General features: G+C 38.1%; 1 protein-coding gene across 1 annotated transcript; it reads right to left on the bottom strand.

Moving 5' to 3' along the window:
* Nucleotides 1–2,444: 2,444 nt before the first annotated feature.
* Nucleotides 2,445–11,804, bottom strand: LOC127650567 (potassium/sodium hyperpolarization-activated cyclic nucleotide-gated channel 2-like). The gene is made up of 7 exons (XM_052136067.1): nucleotides 10,516–11,804; nucleotides 6,944–7,376; nucleotides 5,917–6,078; nucleotides 5,256–5,474; nucleotides 5,016–5,162; nucleotides 4,308–4,548; nucleotides 2,445–3,934 (listed from the first exon to the last, which is right to left on the bottom strand). The coding sequence occupies exons 1-7, from the start codon at nucleotides 11,052–11,054 to the stop codon at nucleotides 3,720–3,722; spliced, it is 1,956 nt and encodes a 651-aa protein (XP_051992027.1). The 5' UTR covers nucleotides 11,055–11,804; the 3' UTR covers nucleotides 2,445–3,719.
* Between the last annotated feature and the right edge of the window lie 9,103 nt (nucleotides 11,805–20,907).

Here is a 20,907-nt window from a genome sequence, read left to right as displayed (position 1 = left end):
AAATGCTGCCAATTGAGCTTAAGTTGTATCATACACAGAATATTCAGTATATGAAAAGAGGAGATAAATGAATTATTGTGCTATAAAAAGTTTCAACAGAAATTGTAGATTAAGTCTGGCATTTTACCCATCCTGTATTTCATATTGAGTGTGTTAAAGGGGTCTTGTCATGAGGAATGCATTTTTCCTTGATATTTTGACATATAAGAGGTCTTTCTACTATTAAAACATGCTGTACACTTCAGAACTTAATTCCTAATGCAATAAAAGCATTTATTGAAATTCTCTACTTCCACGATTCCCTAAAGGTTTGTTCCCTAAGGGTACTCATTAATTCATGACCGCCTCTACAGCAACAACATAATTTACATTTATGCATTTGGCAGACCAAAGCGACTTACAGTGCACTTATAACAGGGACAATCCCCCCGGAGCAACCTGGAGTTAAGTGCCTTGCTCAAGGACACAATGGTGGTGGCTGTGGGGATCGAACCAGCGACCATCTGATTAACAGTTATGTGCTTTAGCCCACTACGCCACCACCACTCCATCAACACCTACTTTACATCATCACACACTTGGCCCCGCCCACTGGCCACAACTCAGTTTTAAGTTTTACTTAAACGTACTGTGCACAAACTGCTCAACATTTTTTAGCCTTATCAACAATAAGCCTTTACTATGGTCACACGTTATACATACTTTTTTTTTGCATATATATACATATATTTTTAATCACATATCCCAGCTAAGCTGGGGTCAGAGTGCAGGGTCAGCCACGATACGGAGCAGATAGGGTCAAGGGCCTTGCTCAAGGGCCCAACAGTGGCAGGCAGTGCTGGGGCTTGAACCCCCAACCTGCTGGCCAGTAACCAGAAGAGCCTTAACCGCTGAGCCACCACTGCCCCCATCTAAATGGACACCTCAGTACAGAATGATACTGAAAAATGTATGTCTGTGCCTTCATTGTGCTTTGGACTATAAATGTGCATCATGTGGATGTGTCTTCAGCGTATTTCAGCCTGGATTGCTTGTGAACCAGTCATAAAACTATTCAAGCTTTGCAAAAGAATTGTCATTGAAGGATGGGGCAGTTAAAAACACTATTGGTGCGACTCCAGCCTGGTTTCCTAAGTAACCAAATTGGCCCGGTTGCTAGGGAGGGTAGAGTCACATGGGGCAACCTCCTCGTGGTTGCGATTAGTGGTTCACGCTCTCAAGGGGGCGCATGGTAAGACAGCACCATTGATTATAATGGGTTCTATTGCTTTTGATGCGACGCACCTCGTGCATCCAGTTGTGCTTATGATGAACAGTTCAATATATTCAGATGCAATTCTTTGGATGTGCGTCATGTGTAACGCCTGAAATGTAGTTTTATAATATTGTGTAGTTGTTCATTCTTTTCCCATTGAATTTCAAATATGGCTGTATTTGTGGGGCCGCACGATGTAGGCCAATCAGAACGGTTGGCGTTTATGATGACATAAACTCCTTCCCAAAGTAGGAGCTGAGACCAAAACCAAGCATTGAGACAGAGAGCAAAAAAACAGGGTGGGAAATGATCTTATATTACTAAACTGTGATTTATTTTGGTGAAAAGAAAAAAAAAAACTTCAGAAACATCATAAGTGGATCTCAGTAAAGATAATAAAACTATAAGAAAGAGCATTTCACAACCCCTTTAAGGTTGGAGTGGCCCCAAGACGTATTTGGACAATTAAGTGCCTAAAATGAATGAATTTGATTGCTTTACATAGCAAATATCAAACCATACAGCACAGAGACACTTTTCAAGCAACCCAGGAGACACGTGTGCATCTTCAGGATGTCTGTAGCAACGCATTGTAATTGACATCTGATAAACATCTTAATAAGAGCAGATTTAAGCCCATTCTAAATCATAAACGTCTCAAAGACATCTGCTGAATGTCTTATTGACCACCAGGGCCCCAGGGCTTAACGTTTTGTTGGGCCCCTGTCTGCCGTTAATATGGCCCTGTGTATCGCAAATGGGCAAATGATCTAAAAAATGATGATAACACACATCAATTAGACATCTGGGTGATTTAAGTGTTCTACCAGGGAACACATTGTAAAAGAAAGTTGTAAGATTATAAAATAATAGGTATGTTGTTTAAAATGTGTCAGTTCCCCTCAAATGTTAACTTGAGGTGAACAGACTTTATACATACTAATATTAGCTAAACTGCCTCAGAAAAATTTAGTTAGTTCTGAGAAACGACCTAGCATAATTTTGTTATGCAGTAATTCACTTGATATCCTCTTATCTAATGCAATGACATTCATATAAGCTTAAGTCTCCAAATACGTTTGTATTACGTTTTCTGATGTATCATTTCAGCCCTGAGTAAAGGCACAAAGCCAGTTTATTTAGTATCAAATTAAATTTTATTTTGTAGAACAAAATTTATTGACAGAAACTGTAATTCTCCTAAAATGATAAAGCCGTGCCTTCTTGTGTTACTGGACGGCATGAACCATAAAACATCATGCATGTTAACTGAATACTCTACTAAACGCTATGCAACAATGTAGTAAGGATGTATTCTAGTAAGCACTGTATCTGTATGCATTCAAGGAACCTAGTGGAAGCAATCATCACAGCATCTTACTGTCAGGACAGACACCTACAGATACCATGTGTAGCCTAGTTTCCAAACATGTAAGGATTTAGCTTAAAGTGCTGCTGAAAACAACTCCAACAGCACTTTAATAATATAGTCATATTTGACTAGAACAGTTCATATTAGCATTTATATTTAGAAACCTTACATTACAGTACATAAGTATAAACACATGAAGGAAATAAACATATTCTTCAAATCACATTGTTCGTAGATGTTCTTATGCATTCGATATTTTATCAATAATACTCAATATGCATCTCGGTAATATCAGATCGTGTGGGGTTTACATTTCCAATCACTCATAGAAATGTTACTAACAAAATATAATTAAAACTTAATTTATGAAAGGCTGTTTAACAATTGAAAACATCCTCTTCCTAAAGGGTTAGTTTCTTCTTGACTGATTATCCCGTGTCAGGGCAGAATGCAATTAGATTAATCAGTGATTATATGACTCACATTGTTTAATACCTATTCAAAGTGAAGGGGACATTGGACAGGCTGTCCTAGCTCAGTAAAGACTTGGAGTTAGCAGACATTTTTTTGCTACTATGATTAACATTAACAGTTAAAACAGAAGGTTTCTTTGTGAACATTTTCTTTGTGAACCAGATTTTATGTCTATGTTAACTTATTATGTTGTATTGCGCTCATTTAATTGTATTATAATACCTATTGCCGAACGTATTTTGCTTTGCCCACCATGTTAAACAAAGTCCCTGGTCACTAACAAACCATCAAAACTGAAGTGAATTATAGATCCAGTCTCTCAACAGACAACAAAATATTATTAGAAGTACAGGACCGGTATTGCTTATTTTTATATTCTTATACATTGCATTGTTAAAGGAAGATCAAAAAACATATCTGATTAGATAAATCAAATCATACTGCAAATGTACATGGTCATTAAAGTCAATTAATTTAGCAAGATCTTAAAGGTGCTTATGTGGGGACACTGTAATACTTTCCTCCGCTTTTTCTACATTCATTTTTATCTTTTAGCAGTTGGTCCCTGGTAAGTCAAAGTTCACCAAGGTGAGCAGAACAGATCACACAAAGAATGTATCAGTCCCCATCATCATCCATGGTTTTGTGTGAAGACACCACGCAGTTTCCCTCTCTTTCCAGGCGGTCCACAACTACGCTCTCAAATGCTCTTCTCATTAATGGGTTCTCTTCCAAAACCTCATTAAAGCTGTCCACACTGAGCGAATAAAGTCTGCTGTAGCTATCAGCCCTGACACTGGCTGTACGACGTCCACGGGTAAGTAGACATATTTCTGAAAAAAGGAAGAGCAACAGATTTTACATTCACTTGATTTTTTTTTTCTTACAATCAAATTCCATCCACACAACAAAACACTATTAAATCCATGTACTGTGTAAAAGCTTCAATAAAAAGCTTCAAAGTTTTTACGAAAAAAGCCTAGCTACTTTCACACTTCGGAAAAATGTAGTTAAGCTAGTAGCATAGCTACTTGTTAGCTTTTTGTTATTAACTACTCCCCAACTCTGTTGATCAACCTATCATTTAGGTGTAGTTTACGGTTAGGGTAAAGGTTAGGGTTAGCGTTAGGACTATGTTTCCAGACCATCAAACATTGTTGGTCCAGGAATGATATTTTCAAAATCATGGTGATGTATCAAACTTACCCCCAAAGTAGCAGCCATCATTAAGTTTCTTTTCCTTATTGTCGTGAGTGATCACGGTGACACAGCCATGTTGGATGAAGTACATTTTGCGACCCAGCGTCCCTTCGCGGATGATAATATCACCCGGCTGAAAGACCTCGAAGCGTAATTTTGTGAGGAGCACTGTGACGAAGTGAGGATCAGCATTCGCAAAGAGTGGCATGTTAGCCACCAGTCCGCGGCAGTTGTAGTTCACTATCTCCTGCAGGTCAAACACAGAATACAAAATGGATTAGGATTCAAATTAACCCATCTACTAACGCATCGTGTTGAGGAAACCTTAAGCAGTTTAGTTCTCAGGAGCTAATGGTTTGCTGATAGAAGATTTAGGAGTACATGGATGTGGAATTGACAAACGTAAAAGAGACTATATGTGAGAAATTATAGCAAATGTTTGTGATGAGAGATACAGAGAAGTTGATCAAATGCAGAATTTCAGAGGATTACTGACAACTTTAATTGAATGGAAAAAAGATGCAATGAAAGTGAATGCTGAATGGTGACCGAGGCTATCATCCTGCCAAACATCCACAAAGGAAAGAAAGTCATACAGATTTGGAACGATATTGGAGTGATGAATGAAGACAGAATTTTTGGGTGAACTATCCCTATTAACTGAAAAGAGTGTGACCAAAAACAATGAGAGTATTATAGAAATGGTAAAACAACCTCTTTGAGTGGGTCACTGAGTTCTCCAAGGATGTTTTCCTCATCAAACATCTTGCCCTGGAAGCGATGCTCATAGTAATCATGGATCCTCTGTCTCATGTCAGCAGGCAGCTTGTGAAAGGACATGTACTGTTCCACTTGCTTATACTGTAACAAACCAATGACCAAACAGAGGGACTTGTTACAAAACCAAAACACTATTTCAAAAATGCCTATAAAGTACTTGTGAGCAATTGGTACCTTCTCTTGGTACTGACGATGGGAGGCATCCAATGACTGGACCAGGTTGGTGGCATTGCCTAAAAACATGGCATAGCAGGTGGCGCCAATGATCATGCTAATCATAGTCAGCCAGACATCAGTTGTTCCCTCTGGTGCCTGAGCTCCATACCCAATACACAGCATATGACTCATGGACATAAATAGGGCATAAGAGTACTGGACATCCCAGGTGGCATTCTGACAGACAAGGACCAAGAAGTCGCCAATTTAAACCAAAACTTTAAAGGTGCACTCAAATGTTTTCCTAGTTTAAAAAGTTTTACTTCAAAAGAAATTAATTGTAAACTTAAATCTCGACCACACACATAAGATGAAGACTCCAGTCATATCAGTAACCTTATAAAAGCTGTTTTAATCTACACGGAGAGGGTTCCCTCATAGGCACTCCCATGCTTCAATCACATGACCAGTCGCTTAATCTCAGAAACTGCCCTGTTATTGGACCCTTTCACTCGTGGATTAAAATAATCTTGGCTGACTGTGAGTAGCGATTTCTACAATGATGCGGCATCTACGCTCCTATGCGTAAGTAATTTACTGAGAGTACCTTTAAAGGATAAGGCCTTTATGTTTACAAGTACATCTTCCCAACATACCCAAACATATTCATTCTACTTACCACTATGTTGTTTTTGGAGACCCAGGAGTTTGCCGGGAAGTCTTGCAACATGGGTACCATGAACTGCATGCAGCCATCCCAGTGACACAGCAGCAGCATCATTCCAATCAGATTCACTATGCGAACCACTGCACTTGCTAGATCATAGGTCATATGGAATATCTGTAAAAATTGTTGACAGCTTTACAGTCAGAACTAGAACTTTTTCTTAATCCTGTTATGCATTATATTATGTGTTTCTCTCCTGTACAGGTCATTCTTCCCCAAAATAATGAAAAATAGCATCAAATTTGCTAAACACCATGCTGAAGATCAGCTCTGTGTGGCATATTTTGAATTGTCATAGCTCGCTAGGAAGTGTGCTAGACAGCCTAGTGCTGCTTACAGAATACACCCTTTACCTCTTTAACTTATAACTTATTTCTCAGGCTCTCTTTCCTTCCTTACTATCCTTAGCTCTGTTCCAAAACCTAGTGAGCTGTCTTGCTTCCTAATGCTAACATAGACAGCCACCTTCTGAGGCAGCATTCTATCCATCATGGAACCTCATAAATGACTTATTTGGAATGCTCTAAATAGGCAGGAACTCTTTGTGTCATTCAAATAGTGTTCCTCGCATAAAGAACCGGAGACTCGACTCACAATTGATTCCAACAGATATTATTGTGCTCTAAAGATGTGATTCTCTTCATAAGCATAAAAATATCTAGAACACACACATGTTGAGTAAAATTATCCATTTTTAATTACACGGAACAATTTGTATTTCTCTCGCCTCGTCCACAATCTTGGATGGATATTTTTTCACTAAGTGCCTTCTGGGATTGTCCTTAGATTTTGCCTAAAATAAGGTACTTTTGAGGGGCAGCATAATTATGTTACCTATCTTGCAGAACAGCCTTCGCTTCGATAGAGTGCTATGATGTCTTACATTACTAAGTAGAAAGTTCACTAGCATTTGGAACAGATCACTAGTCTCGATCTCTATTCTTATCTCTTCCTCTTCTCTGTCCCTTCCTTTGCTCACCTCTTCCCACTGATGAATGTATCGTATAAGTCTGGACAAACGCAATAATCTGAGCAGGCTGAGGATCTTGGTGAAGCGGACGATGCGCAATGCCCTAGCGGTACGGTACACCTCCGCTGACTCAAGCCGGGATTCTATATCCACAATCAGGAAGATGTAGTCCACTGGAATGGAGGAGATGAAGTCCACCAGAAACCAGCCTCGCAGGTAATGCCGACTGATCACTTTTGGGTCCAGGATGATCTGGGAGTTGTCACCCTCCATAATGCCGGTACGGAAGTTGATGATGAGGTCGGCCAGGAAGAGAGTGTCAGAGGCCACATTGAAGGAGATCCAAGGCAGCGTGTTCTGATCTTCAAAGAAGGTGATTCCCCATGGTAGAATGACAAGGTTACCCATCATCAGGCAAAGCATAACGAAGTCCCAATAGAACCTGTTTGTGATGATGCAAGATATAAGAATCAAAGGGTAGATTCTGGAGTAGATACATTCAAATCTGTAATTGCAACTATGTAATCCAAATGCAAAATAACTTAGCTCTTTTGCAAGAACTTTGACACAGTTTACTAGCAAATGTTACTTTTAAACTCCAGAACATATAGTTGCTAAATTTATTGAAATTAATTCACTTAACAAGCAGTTTTCTTACATAAGTTGATGTATTTCCTCTTAAAACAGTAAGTTTTGACATATAAAAATGTGCTACTTTCTAATGCTAACGGTGACATGTGGCAACAAGAGGAGGGAAATTCTCAGTCTAGAGAGATTCTTTATTGGATAGAGATTTGTAAATACCACTATTTGCAAGATGAGTCATCAATATTTTTAGTGTATTAATTTTTCACCTTTATGATTACACTATTGATGGCCTCAAAGCTAATAGACATGAACTAAAAACATAAATTGTAGCTTGGTGGTTTATAGAGCTCTACTGCTAATCACGGTTCAGCCTGCCAGGTTCTGTAAGTAACCGGTCCTGCTCAACCCGCTCCAAATGAGATATGAATCGGCATCTCCAGCATGGGAGGCGGGCACGCTAACGAGGAGACTAAAGGCTACAGCTCCTAATGTAAGTCGCTAGTACTCTATAACTAATCTATAAAGCTAGTCCTCTGTAACTTATAGAGGTGGCGTTCTATGGCGTTGTTCAGTGAATTTTGTGGAAACAAATGAATCCTGCCCTAGATGTTGCTCGGAACTGCACACAAGACTTTCACCCACTGTTGCACTTGCGTATATGGTTGTATGACATTAAAGTGATTTGATTTGATTTAAATGTGCAGGAATAAATAAGTTCTTGATATGTGATTCTGAAGCACACCTGGTCATCTCTCTATCTTATTGTAAATAAACCATTAATATGAAGATAAAGTTTTATTTAAAATGTGGTTAGGTACAAGAGTCGCTAATAAAATAAGTATTGTGACCTTAACCAAAGAGGTCAATTACGTCAGGCTGCAGCCTTACTTGCCTTGCCATGCCATGCCATTCATACATTTACATTTATGCATTTGGCAGATGCTTTCATCCAAAGCGACTTACAGTGCACTTATTACAGGGACAATCCCCCCGAAGCAACCTGAAGTTAAGTGCCTTGCTCAAGGACACTATGGTGATGACTGTGGGGATAAATGTATTGATGTATTGATGATGATGATTGAGAAAGTAATTACTGAAGTGGAAGCAGAGAGTTGTGAATGTTCTGTATGTGAATGTCTAAACTGGATATGCAGTCTTATGTGCATGCTACTGTAGATGCTCTCTGTGTTTTGAAGTTTCCACCTGTGATCATATATTAGATTTTCAATAGCAGTGTCAGTCAATTTGTGGCTTTTGGTGACCTCTGACCTTGTACTTGAATATAGCCTTCTCTATAGCTTTCAAGTTAATGATTTGTTATATTCTCATGCTAAGAAGCAATATTGAACAGATTGGAGGTTGTATAATCAGTGTCAGACAATTCTAAAGATTCTCTGGACCGCTGTGCATTGTTATAAATAGAAATTGTCGTAACATTAATGTTCTCACGTCTAAAATTCTGTAGCTCAACTGTTAGACAATGGTGGAAGCAAGCATATGGCTATACGTCGCCATGACAATAAAGTTGTATTGTTGAAAATAACTTTATATAGATCAGATTAGTAACAGATTTTATCACACTAAAATAACGTTAACACGTACAATGTTTCCTTATTGTGGTTTTACTTTAGACGCACTGTGTATTCTAACGTTTTGGGACTGTACCCATTCACTTCCATTGTAAGTGCTTTACTGTAACTATTTTTGCCTTCTTTTAAATAAAATGAGGAACGAGTCGAAATTACTTATTGCAGTCATCAACCTTATGCCACAAACGCTGTCGATTTAACTAAACTAAGTTTAACCTGAAGATTCCTTTACATTCATTGGTGTAATTTATTTATTCAGTGATGTAAAAATAATGTTTTTGATTTGAAAGTTACCACATTTTAAGGTTAACTGACATTGACCCAGATTTTCACATTTTCTAAGGGAAGCATAAGCGGTGCTTGCCTGTGAAAGAGTCATTACCACAGTGCTAGTGAGTGAGTTGTTGCCAGAGCGTTACTAAGCAATTGACCCTTCACTAAGCTCCACCCCCTCGGTTACAGTCACTTGCGCTGACAAGCTCTGCCAAAGGAATGAATGGGAGATTGGCGTGAAGTAAATCTAAATATTCTCATAAACTTAATGGATAATCTTATTACATGGGCTGGAATAAAGAGTGACATTGTAATACATATTTAGTTGACGTTTTTTGTAAAAGAAATTGTTCATTTACACATTAATGAACTTTACACAGTAAAGAAAGAAAAAAACATCACGTGTATCCTCTCAAGGTATCTTGTGTCACTATTACAAGTGACCCAGCAACAACGTGTTTTACCTTTTTTTAGTCATTTCGATCAAATTCTGCTTAAAACGACCCACACACACATTATTCTCATAGGCTCTCATTGTAAAAAGTAAAAGGCTTGTCAGAGAAATGGCGGCGGGGCAACAGTTGCTAAGACAGGATTGGTCAGAAACGCTTTTAAGGCAGGGTTTAGCAAAGGGTCAATGACTAAGTTGAGTGAGTTTCTGTGTTGATGGTGTGACTAAGCATGTTTGTGGTTGCTAGAGTGTTCTTGGTGGTTGCTATGCTAGGATCTTCTAGATGGTTGCCCAAGTCAAAAGAGCCCACCTCTAAGTCTCTTTGACATTCTGGTCCCTAGAAATGGCTCAGATCCCTTCGTCAATGCAAGTCTATGATTTTTTTCACCAATTTTATCATCCACAAAGCGATAAAATCATAAGTTGGATTATTAAGACAAGTAACAGCACACCTGCCCTCAACAAGCCACACAATTTGAGCACTGAAGCTTTAGTATACTTAGGGTGAGGGGTTTATTCTTATCCCAACTCGAAGTATAAGCAATAGTGATAGTAAAAATGGTTAATACAACTGCAAACATGGGATTCAATGAACACAACAGGAGCTCAATTCCCACCTCTGTAAACACCATCCCTTGTTTTTGCCAAGTCACATTTTCCCTTTCCCCTGCATCACTCACCTGAAGTCACTGTATGGATGTATGATCCACGCCCCAAATGACTTGACCCGCTCCTGCTCGGCTGCTACACCCTTTGCACTACCAAACATTCGCAAGGAGAACTTGTTCACGCCTGGCTGAAGCATGGCGCTGAATTGTCTCTGGAGATACGTGGATTGGTCATTGAAGACCTCCTCCTCTGATTCATATGGCAGGGGGACTCTCGTAGGCCCCGTTGACTCGTGCATGGCTTTGTCCATGCGAGGTGGACTTTGTCCAGGCGATTTGCTCACAGTGGTGGTTGCAGTCGTGCCATCCAACCCTTCTGTAACCTCAAAGGATTTTGAGCTGGGATTGCCCCCCGAGTCTGTTCGTTCCTGGTGGTGATTCACAATGGACCGCAGTCTTCTGCTTACCTCCTCTCCCAGTCGCTCCCCTCGCATAAAGGTCCTTGAAGAGGAACGCCAGCTGGGAAGGGAGAAGCCACCCTTAGTGCTGAGTTTAGAATCGCCATTAGAAGCAGTGGGTCTGCCATCACCAAGGCGTCCATCTCCATCCATAACTCAAAGTCTGATGTCAATGTGTTTTCAGAATGACAAATTGACCAAAATATCACAAAATAAATTACAGCATCATAATCGCCTAATCTGACAGAGAAGGTCCTGATGTTTTCCAAATGGAAAGCAAAGTGTATACACCACCACAACAACAACAACAACAACAAAACTAAAATTGAACTTTTTAAATACAATAAACTGAAAGAAAATAAAGTCAAAGTAAACTAGCAAAAATGTGTTCCTGTTCACTTTAATACTTCTCTGGACTCTTTAATTTCCCATTAAATATTCATAATGCTTACTTGAATCCTTTAAGTTTGGTTTTAAAGCTCTTTCCCCAAAATATTATGTAATCTTGAGGCGAAAGAATACATTGCTTAAAAAGACATAACATGTCAATTTAATGTAAGTTTACCAGTAAACACAATCACAATGACTATGCCAGACTCTTGCGACCCTAAAACTTCTATAGCCAAAAGCACAGGAGAATCCGGACTTTCCTCACTACGCACTTCATCCGCCCTAGGAAAGTTCCTCTGGGAACAAGTACATTTATTGTCAATATTATTTCCCCGTCTCCATTTTCCATGTATCCAACATCTTATAAACTAACAAAATCTCCCCAGAATGAGCGCGCGGTTTGTCGTGTTATAAGAGCATGGCCAAATCACGCGTCCGTTATGACACAAAGACCGCAATGAAACCCGCAGAGGTGTTTAGTATAATCGGCTTCTTGATGGAAGGCGATGTCTTTATCCCCCTCTCTGCTGACACCTGCGTGTTGTCTGTTAACAAGCTGTCTGTATGAGCAGGTAAGGGATAGAGCGTCACACCTGAGCGGCCCAGCTGGGGAGGAAAAAGGCGGGATCAGCCTGTGCCAGAGGACGTTGAATACGCGGGAGGTTCACAGATGTAATGTGGCACACCGCTTTAAAAATATATGCTGCATTTATAGATCGCAACGATATTTATACATGTATTTATAGATAGTGCTGACCACCTACACTAAATTAGGGTTTTTCTAAATGTATTACATGACTTGATATTTTCAAGGATTTACATGATTCAACAAACTCGGCACAAACCTTCAAACTTTTCTGACTTAAACCCAATTTATTATTTATTTGTTTATTTATTTTCTTCCCAATTTTGGAATGCCCAATTCCCACTACTTACTAGGTCCTCGTGGTGGCGCGGTTACTCAAATCTCAGTCGCCTCCACTTCTGAGACCTTCCACCAGTGACATGTTATGTGACTTGATTAAATCATTCGCCATTTTCCTCTCCATGCATTTGTTGTGGGCACCAGTCTTTGTGGACTTTGTGTTCATTGTGAATCTCATTAAATAAAAAAATCGTCTGCTCAATCTCCAAGATAGTTTTAACTCATGTAACCTATGCAACTCCTCCTCAGCTGGCACGCCCAATTGTATAAAGTAAAAGAAAAAAACATTTCCTCACCAAAATAAGTGAAAATAAGATTTTTAATTTCTCGTGTGGTGGATTTATCAGCATAGGAATCATAACAAGCAGTTAATTAACAGTTAAGTATCATTTTAATTACAGATCTGCTTCTGAATCAAAACCCGGCATCATCAAATCTGTATGAATGCATCATTTACATTTACATTTATGCATTTGGCAGACGCTTTTATCCAAAGCGACTTACAGTGCAATTATTACAGGGACAATCCCCCCGGAGCAACCTGGAGTTAAGGGCCTTGCTCAAGGGCTCTACAGTGGCATCTTGGTGGTGCTGGGGCTTGAACCCCCAACATTCTGGTCAGTAACCCTGAGCCTCAACCACTGAGCCACCACTGCATCATATCTAATAATTCAGTGAATACTTTTTACCTCTAATAATGTTTTCCTTGTATCTGGATTAGTTGTGCATGTACAGTATATGTATTAATTATACTTAATTGTTAAAAAGGTTTTCATTCACAGAATGCGACTTCCACAACGGGCACTTGGGCAAAGAAATGTGTGATGCAGCCGTTTCCTTCAGGATCAAAGCACATGTTTCATTTTTCCAGGCAACATGAAGTGGTTTAATACTTTAAAAAATAAAGTTTTCACTCCAGAACAATTAAAAATCACTTTGTTCTGGTTTTCGGTTACATTCTGCTAAACATTTTGTTCGTTTTCGGTATTCGTTCCTTGAACCATTTTTAGTCCCTGGTCAAAACCACACCTCTCTTCGACTAGCTCCTCATAGGTCAAGAATGTCAGGGATGTGCTCGAACAGGAGAAATATCACAAAACTAACACTTTGGCAGAATAATAACGTCACTGCATTTCTTCATCGTTTTAGGCAAACTAAAAGTCGCCCATTATGTGTGAATTATTCTTTAGAGTGCTATGTATAATCCGGGTAGAGGAGGATGACTCTCACCGAGAGTGAACCACAATATTGCGACCACGAGGAGGTTACCCCATGTGACTCCCCTCCCTAGCAACCGGGCCAATTTGGTTGCTTAGGAGACCTGGCTGGAGACCTGTATTTGAACACGTAACTCCAGGAACGGTAGTTAGCATGTTTACTCACTAAGCTAAGATTTGACCAGATCTGATATTTACATAATGTTTAGCCCCCCGTATTGGTTTTCTCTTTATATATGTATTATTGTAGTTTTTACTGTACATTGACTTTGTTTGTTTGAAGCATAATAAAAAAAATTTAAAGTTTACTAAGCTACCCAGGCTCCCGAATTATTACCGGGTATATATTTTTTTATAATATGAGGGGTAAAGAATCACAATTTATGATGCTAGGATTGTCAGATTTTATTGCTGATTTGAAAAATGTTCTTTTGCCGTAATCTTGACCAACCGTTATCAAGTAGCTAGGAGCTGCACTGGAAATAGCCTCCTGAGAGCGTGTCAAAGATGGCCGACAGTGGACTGACTTGCTAAAAAAGACTTTGGTTTCTCTCTCTCTTTTTGTTTTAAAGCATATTTTATTTTATTTTTTACTTTCAGACTTGGCTCTGTCAATCAAAGATCGAAGTTTAACTTAAAAAACTTAACCTATATAATTTGTGCAATTATTTCCAAGCAATAAAATGTTGGTCTTTGCATTCTTTCATTAAAATACATGAAGTTCCTCCATCTCTGAAATGACTTTTCTTTTCAGCGGATATCACAAGATCCTCTTCATTTTTTCAAACCCTCCCCTCCAACCAAATGAATACATTCTGGAATGTGTCACTTTTCACAATCCAATCAGTTCCTTTCTGGTTTTATATCCTATTTCACTTGGAAATAAGACTAGAGGTAAAACAGGTCTTCATGTTGACCAAAAGTCCCAGTTATTTTTTAACTACCCTATTAATAACATTAAATGGCGTTATACGTTTAATACATGTTACATTTACAAAATTAAATGGTAAGCTATCATTTTTGCACAATAAGCCTGCAGTCTGGTGCCCAATATTGCTCACATCAGGGTATCAGTCTAGCCAAATAAATTCAGTGTCTCCTACATATGGTGTCTTGTTTCGACAAACGTTAATTCTGTACTTGTTTTGTATTTCTGTGTCCGAGCGTAAGGGAGATGCTTTGCTGAGTGCAAGGAGGATGATAAAAATAAAACGTGTGGCCTACTTGCTATGTGTGATCATTCATTGTACACGGGAAGGGCCTTTATTACTTCAACTACATTTACAGCTCTGTAAGAGTAATAATAGCTAATAAACCATATCATCAAATTAATCTCAATAAGATGACCCACAAATTTGTTTACCACTTAAGTCGTTTTAATCCAAACACTTTACACGGTTCCTTAATATGCAGTTTGTGTTCGGAGTGTTCTCTTCATGCTTTAAGATGTCCCATAAGGTCCTATGAATACTGTTGTTACGATCTGCCATGTGCTGAAAGTCTCAAAATGCCATGTCAACTGTGTCATGTGTGCATCAAATCCCACAATGTCCTGTGCACACTGTGTAAACTGAGAAAATGTCATGCTGTCTGTCCGCACAAACAAATTAAATAGTTTTTAGCTAATAAAGCACCAGGGTCAGTTGGAAAAAACACAATTTTAATTCCTTTGTGTTTAATGTTTTTGGCCAATCCTCACGGTGAACGTCTCGACTAAAAATTAATATAGAGAGAAATCTCTATTCCTTTTGAAAAACACATGCACATTACCGTGTAGCTTGCGGAGAGTTAAAGAACGTTCAAAATACATAGAAGAATAACTTGATATAAGAAGATGACATAATAAAATTGTGCAAAATAATAAAATGTACTTCAGCTGTCAAAAGCTGGTACAATTGATTACCAGCACTTAAAAGTGCTAAAAACAAATGGAGTTCATTTTTTTAAACTACTGTACAAACACTTTTATTGCCTGTCATCACATGACCTTACATTGGTCTGCAGTTGGTGGTGTTGGCAAGGAAGACTGGGCTCTACTAATGCGGAGACTCAGCCCTTGGAAAGCATAAAAACAAAATTTAAAAAAAGAGTCATCATTTTTGGTAGCAGTCTTGCTTTTCAAGTGTGTTCTCTGAACAGGTTTCTGAAAAAACACAAAGAAAAAAATACATTTGGCCACCATACTCTGTGCTTTCACAAAAAAACGGCAAGACAAGAAACATAACAAACTCACCTTTGTGTAGCGGTGTGAACTTCTGCAGTGTACTCGCAATGCTGCTTTTTCTGCATTCTTCTGCGCAAATTTCACCTGTCTCAAATTTCTGTTCAAACAGAATAAAGATCCAACAATTAGAAACATCGTACATGAAAAGATCAGCAATTGGCAATGGAGAAATTATATGCATTACTTAAGAGAAGCTCATAGGGGATGTTAGACCTAATGTTTGAGCCTCAGATTGAACTTAGTTTTTTGCATCTGTCTGCACTGTTTTTCAATTGTTTTCCTAAACATGCAGAAGACAGACGTCTTTCGTTTTTCTCCCATTTCTCCCCCAATTTGGAATGCCTAATTCCCATTGCGCTCTAGGTCCTCGTGGTGGCCTAGTGACTCGCCTCAATCTGGGCGGTGGAGGACGAATCTCTGTTGCCTCCGCATCTGAAACCGTCAATCCGCACATTTTATCACGTGGCTTGTTGAGCGCGTTACTGCGGAGACCTAGTGCATGTGGAGGCTTCACGCTGTTCTCCACGGCATCCGCGCACAACTCACCGCACGCCCCACCGAGAGCGAACCACATTAAAACGACCACAAGGAGGTTACCCCATGTGACTATACCCTCCCTAGCAAACGGGCCAATTGGTTGCTTAGGAAGCCTGACTGGAGCCATTCAGCACGTCCTGGATTCAAACATGTGATTCCAGGTGTGGTAGTCAGCGTCTTTACTCGCTGAGCAACCCAGGCCCCTGAGACAGACATCTTTGACGCATCTGGTCTGAACATGAAATAAGATAAAGTTATGTGTTTGAAACAAAAGGGTGAATACAACAATTTGGCTCGTACAGTATGGAAGGCAGTTTTTGCCACATGAAAAACAAATTGTGCTTTGCTGTCAATTATGAGATGCTAAGTCTTATTACACAGGTCTCTGGAATACTCTATTCTGATTGGTCAATGATGCCATCTAGTGGTCTGATATTTCAAATTAACAACCGCACATCCACATATCAGACCGCTCATCTGTGTACTGCATGTCACCTTTCCTACTTCTCGGGTCACTGTGCAATCTCTACAAGTTAATAAAATAATTTCAGCTCAAATCAATGCTTCATGTCCATTTATTTAGTTAGTAGTAGTAATAAGTGGGATGATGAGAGGTCAGATGGTCATTACTTACAAAATAAACACCAACAGATACAAACAGGAGGTGTAATTGAGCTGTTCAGTGATTGCTTCCTTCACACATAATTTCAATGCAAATCAATATTTATGTCCATTTATTTGGTTACAAGCCCAGTAATCCACTTCGCGTCGGGATCCTGATCACCCTGTCCCAACCGGTAATAACCGGTTGACTTTACATTATCCCTTACATATTTATGACATTAAAAGTCATAATTATTAGATTCTAAGTCATACTTTTATGTAAAATATCATAATTACAAGATAGTAAATTATGAGATAAAGCCATAATTATGATAAAGTTAAAAGAAAAAGTGCTTTGGTAAGTCACAATTTTGATATAACTGGTCATATTATACAATAGGAGGTCTAAATTATGAAAGATAAACGATCAAGCATAGTCTTTTAATCTCATAATTTTGATTAATTTCATAAATATGACTTGGCATCTCATGATTATGCCTTTTTTTTCAATGTGGCGTAAATTGGTTTCTATACGTACCGTTCCCTGTGCAGTTCTGCTTGATAAGCCCTGATCCAAGAGGAGTCATGTGCTGTCTGGCCATAGCAACAGGGGACGCTCTTCCTGCACACAGTTTTGCTTTTCCTAGTAAATCCGTCCTTGACACCCGTCACGCAGCTGGTCAGTTGTCGGAGGGGGGGCACCCAGGGATTTCTTCAGCACAGTGTCCATCCTTTCTTTAGCGTGGGTTTATTCCTGAGCCTTAATGAGCTACTGGACTGAGTATGCTTGAGCCTTTTTCAAGCTCACCGAGATTGAGAAGCTCAAGAGTCAAAATTGTTTTATTATCAATCTGGTTCAATCTGGTTCAGATTTTTTAAATTCAAAATATCCCAAATTAATTTAAAAATGTATCTACACTATCTAATGTTATTAATATTAATAATAGAAATACAACACAATCAGTTTCATGCTAAACAATGCGGTAAAACTTTAAAATAAGATTCTATTTATTACCATAAACAAAAGCATTAGGTATCATGAACCAGCCAGAGATTTATTATTATAACAGCATGTTTAACTTGGTTACTGGTTAATAATAAAAATAGTATAATAAATATAAAATTGTTAGGTCATAATGCATTTACCAATATAAATAGTATACATCTTCTAATGTTAAAAATATACTAGGCTACACTAGAAGTTAGCATTAAGCGAGATAAATAAATGTGGTAACACATTATAGGTTGTATATTAGATACATTAGATAAACTAACAATGATTAACAATGCATTAACTGAAGTTAACAAATAGAACCTCAATCTAAAGTGTTACCATAAATGCTGCGAGTACTGTATGTTTACTAATGTAGTTAATACAACTTTATTGTGATGTGTTACCAACTACATTAATTCTTAGGCACTAGAAATTAGCTGAAATAAACTGTTGTGTTTTCAATGCACTTTTTAGAAGACATATGCCAATAAATACACTGTATTTATTAAAAAGACGTAACCTTTTCAATAGATGAAGAAATGGATGTTTTCAAAATACAAAGTGTCAATTATAACCGACTTAAAAGACACTGAAGGCACACCTAAAGGAATTCAACTTAAATATTTGTTTCAATCTAATACGTTTAGATTTTAAAGGAACAGTTCAACCAAATATGAAAATTCTCTCATGATTTACTCACTCTCATGCCATCCCAGATGTGTGACTTTCTTTCTCCTGCTGAACACTAATTATGATTTTTTTTAAAATATATCAGTTCTGTAGGTTCATACAATGCAAATGAATGGGTGCCAAAATGTTGACGAATATTTAAGTCATTTATTTGCTAGAAATGCTTCTCTCTGCCCAGTAGGGGGCGATATGCATGAAGATTGTGAACCACCAGAAACACAATAATGTAAAAGTGATCTGTTTCTCATCCATATCATATTGCTTCTGAAGACACTGATTAAACCACTGGAGTCTTAGATTACTTTTATGATGATTTACGTTATTTTTGGGAAATTAAACATTTTGGCACCCATTCACTTGCATTGTATGGACAAAAAGAGCAGATACATTCTTCTAAAAATCTTCATTTGAGTTCAGCAGATGAAGTTAAGTCATGCACATTTGGGATGGCATAAGGGCGAGTAAGTAATGCGAGAATTAAAATTTTTGGCAGAACTATGCCTTTAAGGGAGAAATTATTCAATAAAAACTGGCAAAGTGTTGATTAAATACAATCAGTCAGCTCAGCCATTCCAGTATACATAAAGTACATAAAGTACACAAATAAATGTGTGCTTGTTTTTTATGGTTGTTCCATTGCATAAAAATAAAAAATAAAAATAAAAAAACAAGTTACTTTGTTCATGCAGAAAACTCTTACAACAAAACCATATATCTAACCAAAAATGTCAGACATACCTGATACCTGATGAAAATCCGCAGAAGCACATCTGATCCAAGGATCTTCACCTCCAAACTCATCCTGCACCTGTTAGCTTTAGTCTGGTCTTCTTGTGCTACATGTTTTAAAGCAGCTCACTCCCAGCATCTGTCCCCTGCTAATTACAGAGTGATTAATTCTTGATGATAATCCCATTAGCGATGGCGTCGCGGGGTGTTTCACAGAGCAGAAGACAAACTTTCACATATAAATCACAAACTGTATGTCTGTAAACATCTATATTATAGTGTAGCGAGGCTTCTCAACTACTGTATATTACTTAAGAAATGTATTTTGACTTGTCCCTCCTTTCCTTAAAATAAATAAAAATAAATAAATACAAACCCCATAAAAAAATCGAGGTTACAGTGAGGCGCTTACAATGCAAGTGAACGAGGCCACTTTGTGGAGGATTTAAAGGAAGAAATGTGGAGCTTATTATTTTATAAAAGCACTTACATTAATTCTTCTGTTAAAACTCGTGTATTATTTAAGCTGTAAAGTTGTTTAAATTGTGACTTTTACAGTCATTTTAGGGTTTGTTGATATTACGTCGGGTAAAAGTGGCTATAACGTTACACAGAAAAGTGATGTTAACGCGTGTCTTGAGGCTATACTTATGACAATTTTATTATTTTAATGTTAAAAAATTGCCCCCCATTCACTTCCATTGTAACTGCCTCAATGTAATCCAATTTTTATTTTATTTTGTGATAATCAACATTATGCCACAAATGCTGTCTTTCATTGACCTTGTATTGAACCCAGAATATTCCTTTAGGAACACAATACAGCTAAATAGATACATCATGTATGTACATTGCTCTTAACAGATTAAGGGCAAAGATATTTTCTTCAAACAGATGGTAAATTAGGAGGGAATACAGATGGAAGACAAGAAACATGTGAATGAAGTCATGGTTTAAAGAACGATGCTACCAAACATTCCTTTCCACCCTCAACAACTGTTACAATATTTGGCCTCAAACAACCCATTTCTCGTTCATTCAAAAACTAATTTGACGCTTTTTCTTAAGTGTGACTCACAAAACAGAATTTTCATGCTTCGAATGAAACTATTGTTAAAACACATCAAGACATTAAACATTTATGCAAGTTGCAAAGCCAGTGAACACCACATATTATATTAAATACTATATTTAAAGAATTACAGTGACAGCCCTGCAAAAAAAAGAGAGAAAATCCTTTAACTACAGCCATTGAAGCTGAATTTTGTCTACCTTTTTTTCTTCTTTTTGCACTCTCTTTAGCAAATACCACATTTAGACGTTGGGTAAATATAGTCTATCTAGACCTCATTTGACAACAGGGCCCAAAACACGACCATCAAATCACTGTATTAGATGAAGTCTGTCAGAGTGATGAAGCTCGGCGAGCGATCTGAGAAAGGGTGCTTTTAGAAGAGCAACACCAAGCTGTGGTGTTTGAAATTATTTGGCCATGAATAAGTAAAGGCGGACCAGCAACGAGGGCCACAAAGTCTCTGTGAAATACTGGATTTAGGTCTCTGAACTTCCTGAAAAGATCATTTATCTGCACTTGGCATATTATCATAGAAAGATTTTTAAATCTTGATAAGAAAATGTGAATGATGCTTCATTCAAAACTCACTGCCACAGTGCCAGGATGTTGCTGTGTGGTTGCT

This window comes from Xyrauchen texanus, chromosome 10 (genome assembly GCF_025860055.1).
Source record: "Xyrauchen texanus isolate HMW12.3.18 chromosome 10, RBS_HiC_50CHRs, whole genome shotgun sequence".
NCBI lineage: Eukaryota > Metazoa > Chordata > Actinopteri > Cypriniformes > Catostomidae > Xyrauchen > Xyrauchen texanus.
Note: the sequence above shows the minus strand (reverse complement) of the source record. Positions and strands in the feature narration are given on the sequence as shown.

Excerpts from the sequence above, each read along its gene's own strand:
- LOC127650567 (XM_052136067.1), bottom strand. The coding sequence starts at position 11,054 with ATGGATGGAGATGGACGCCTTGGTGATGGCAGACCCACTGCTTCTAAT. Across the intron at positions 7,377-10,515 it reads CATCCATACAGTGACTTCAG|GTTCTATTGGGACTTCGTTA; the intron begins GTGAGTGATGCA and ends CATCACAAACAG. Across the intron at positions 4,549-5,015 it reads TCAGTGACCCACTCAAAGAG|GAGATAGTGAACTACAACTG; the intron begins GTTGTTTTACCA and ends TTTGACCTGCAG.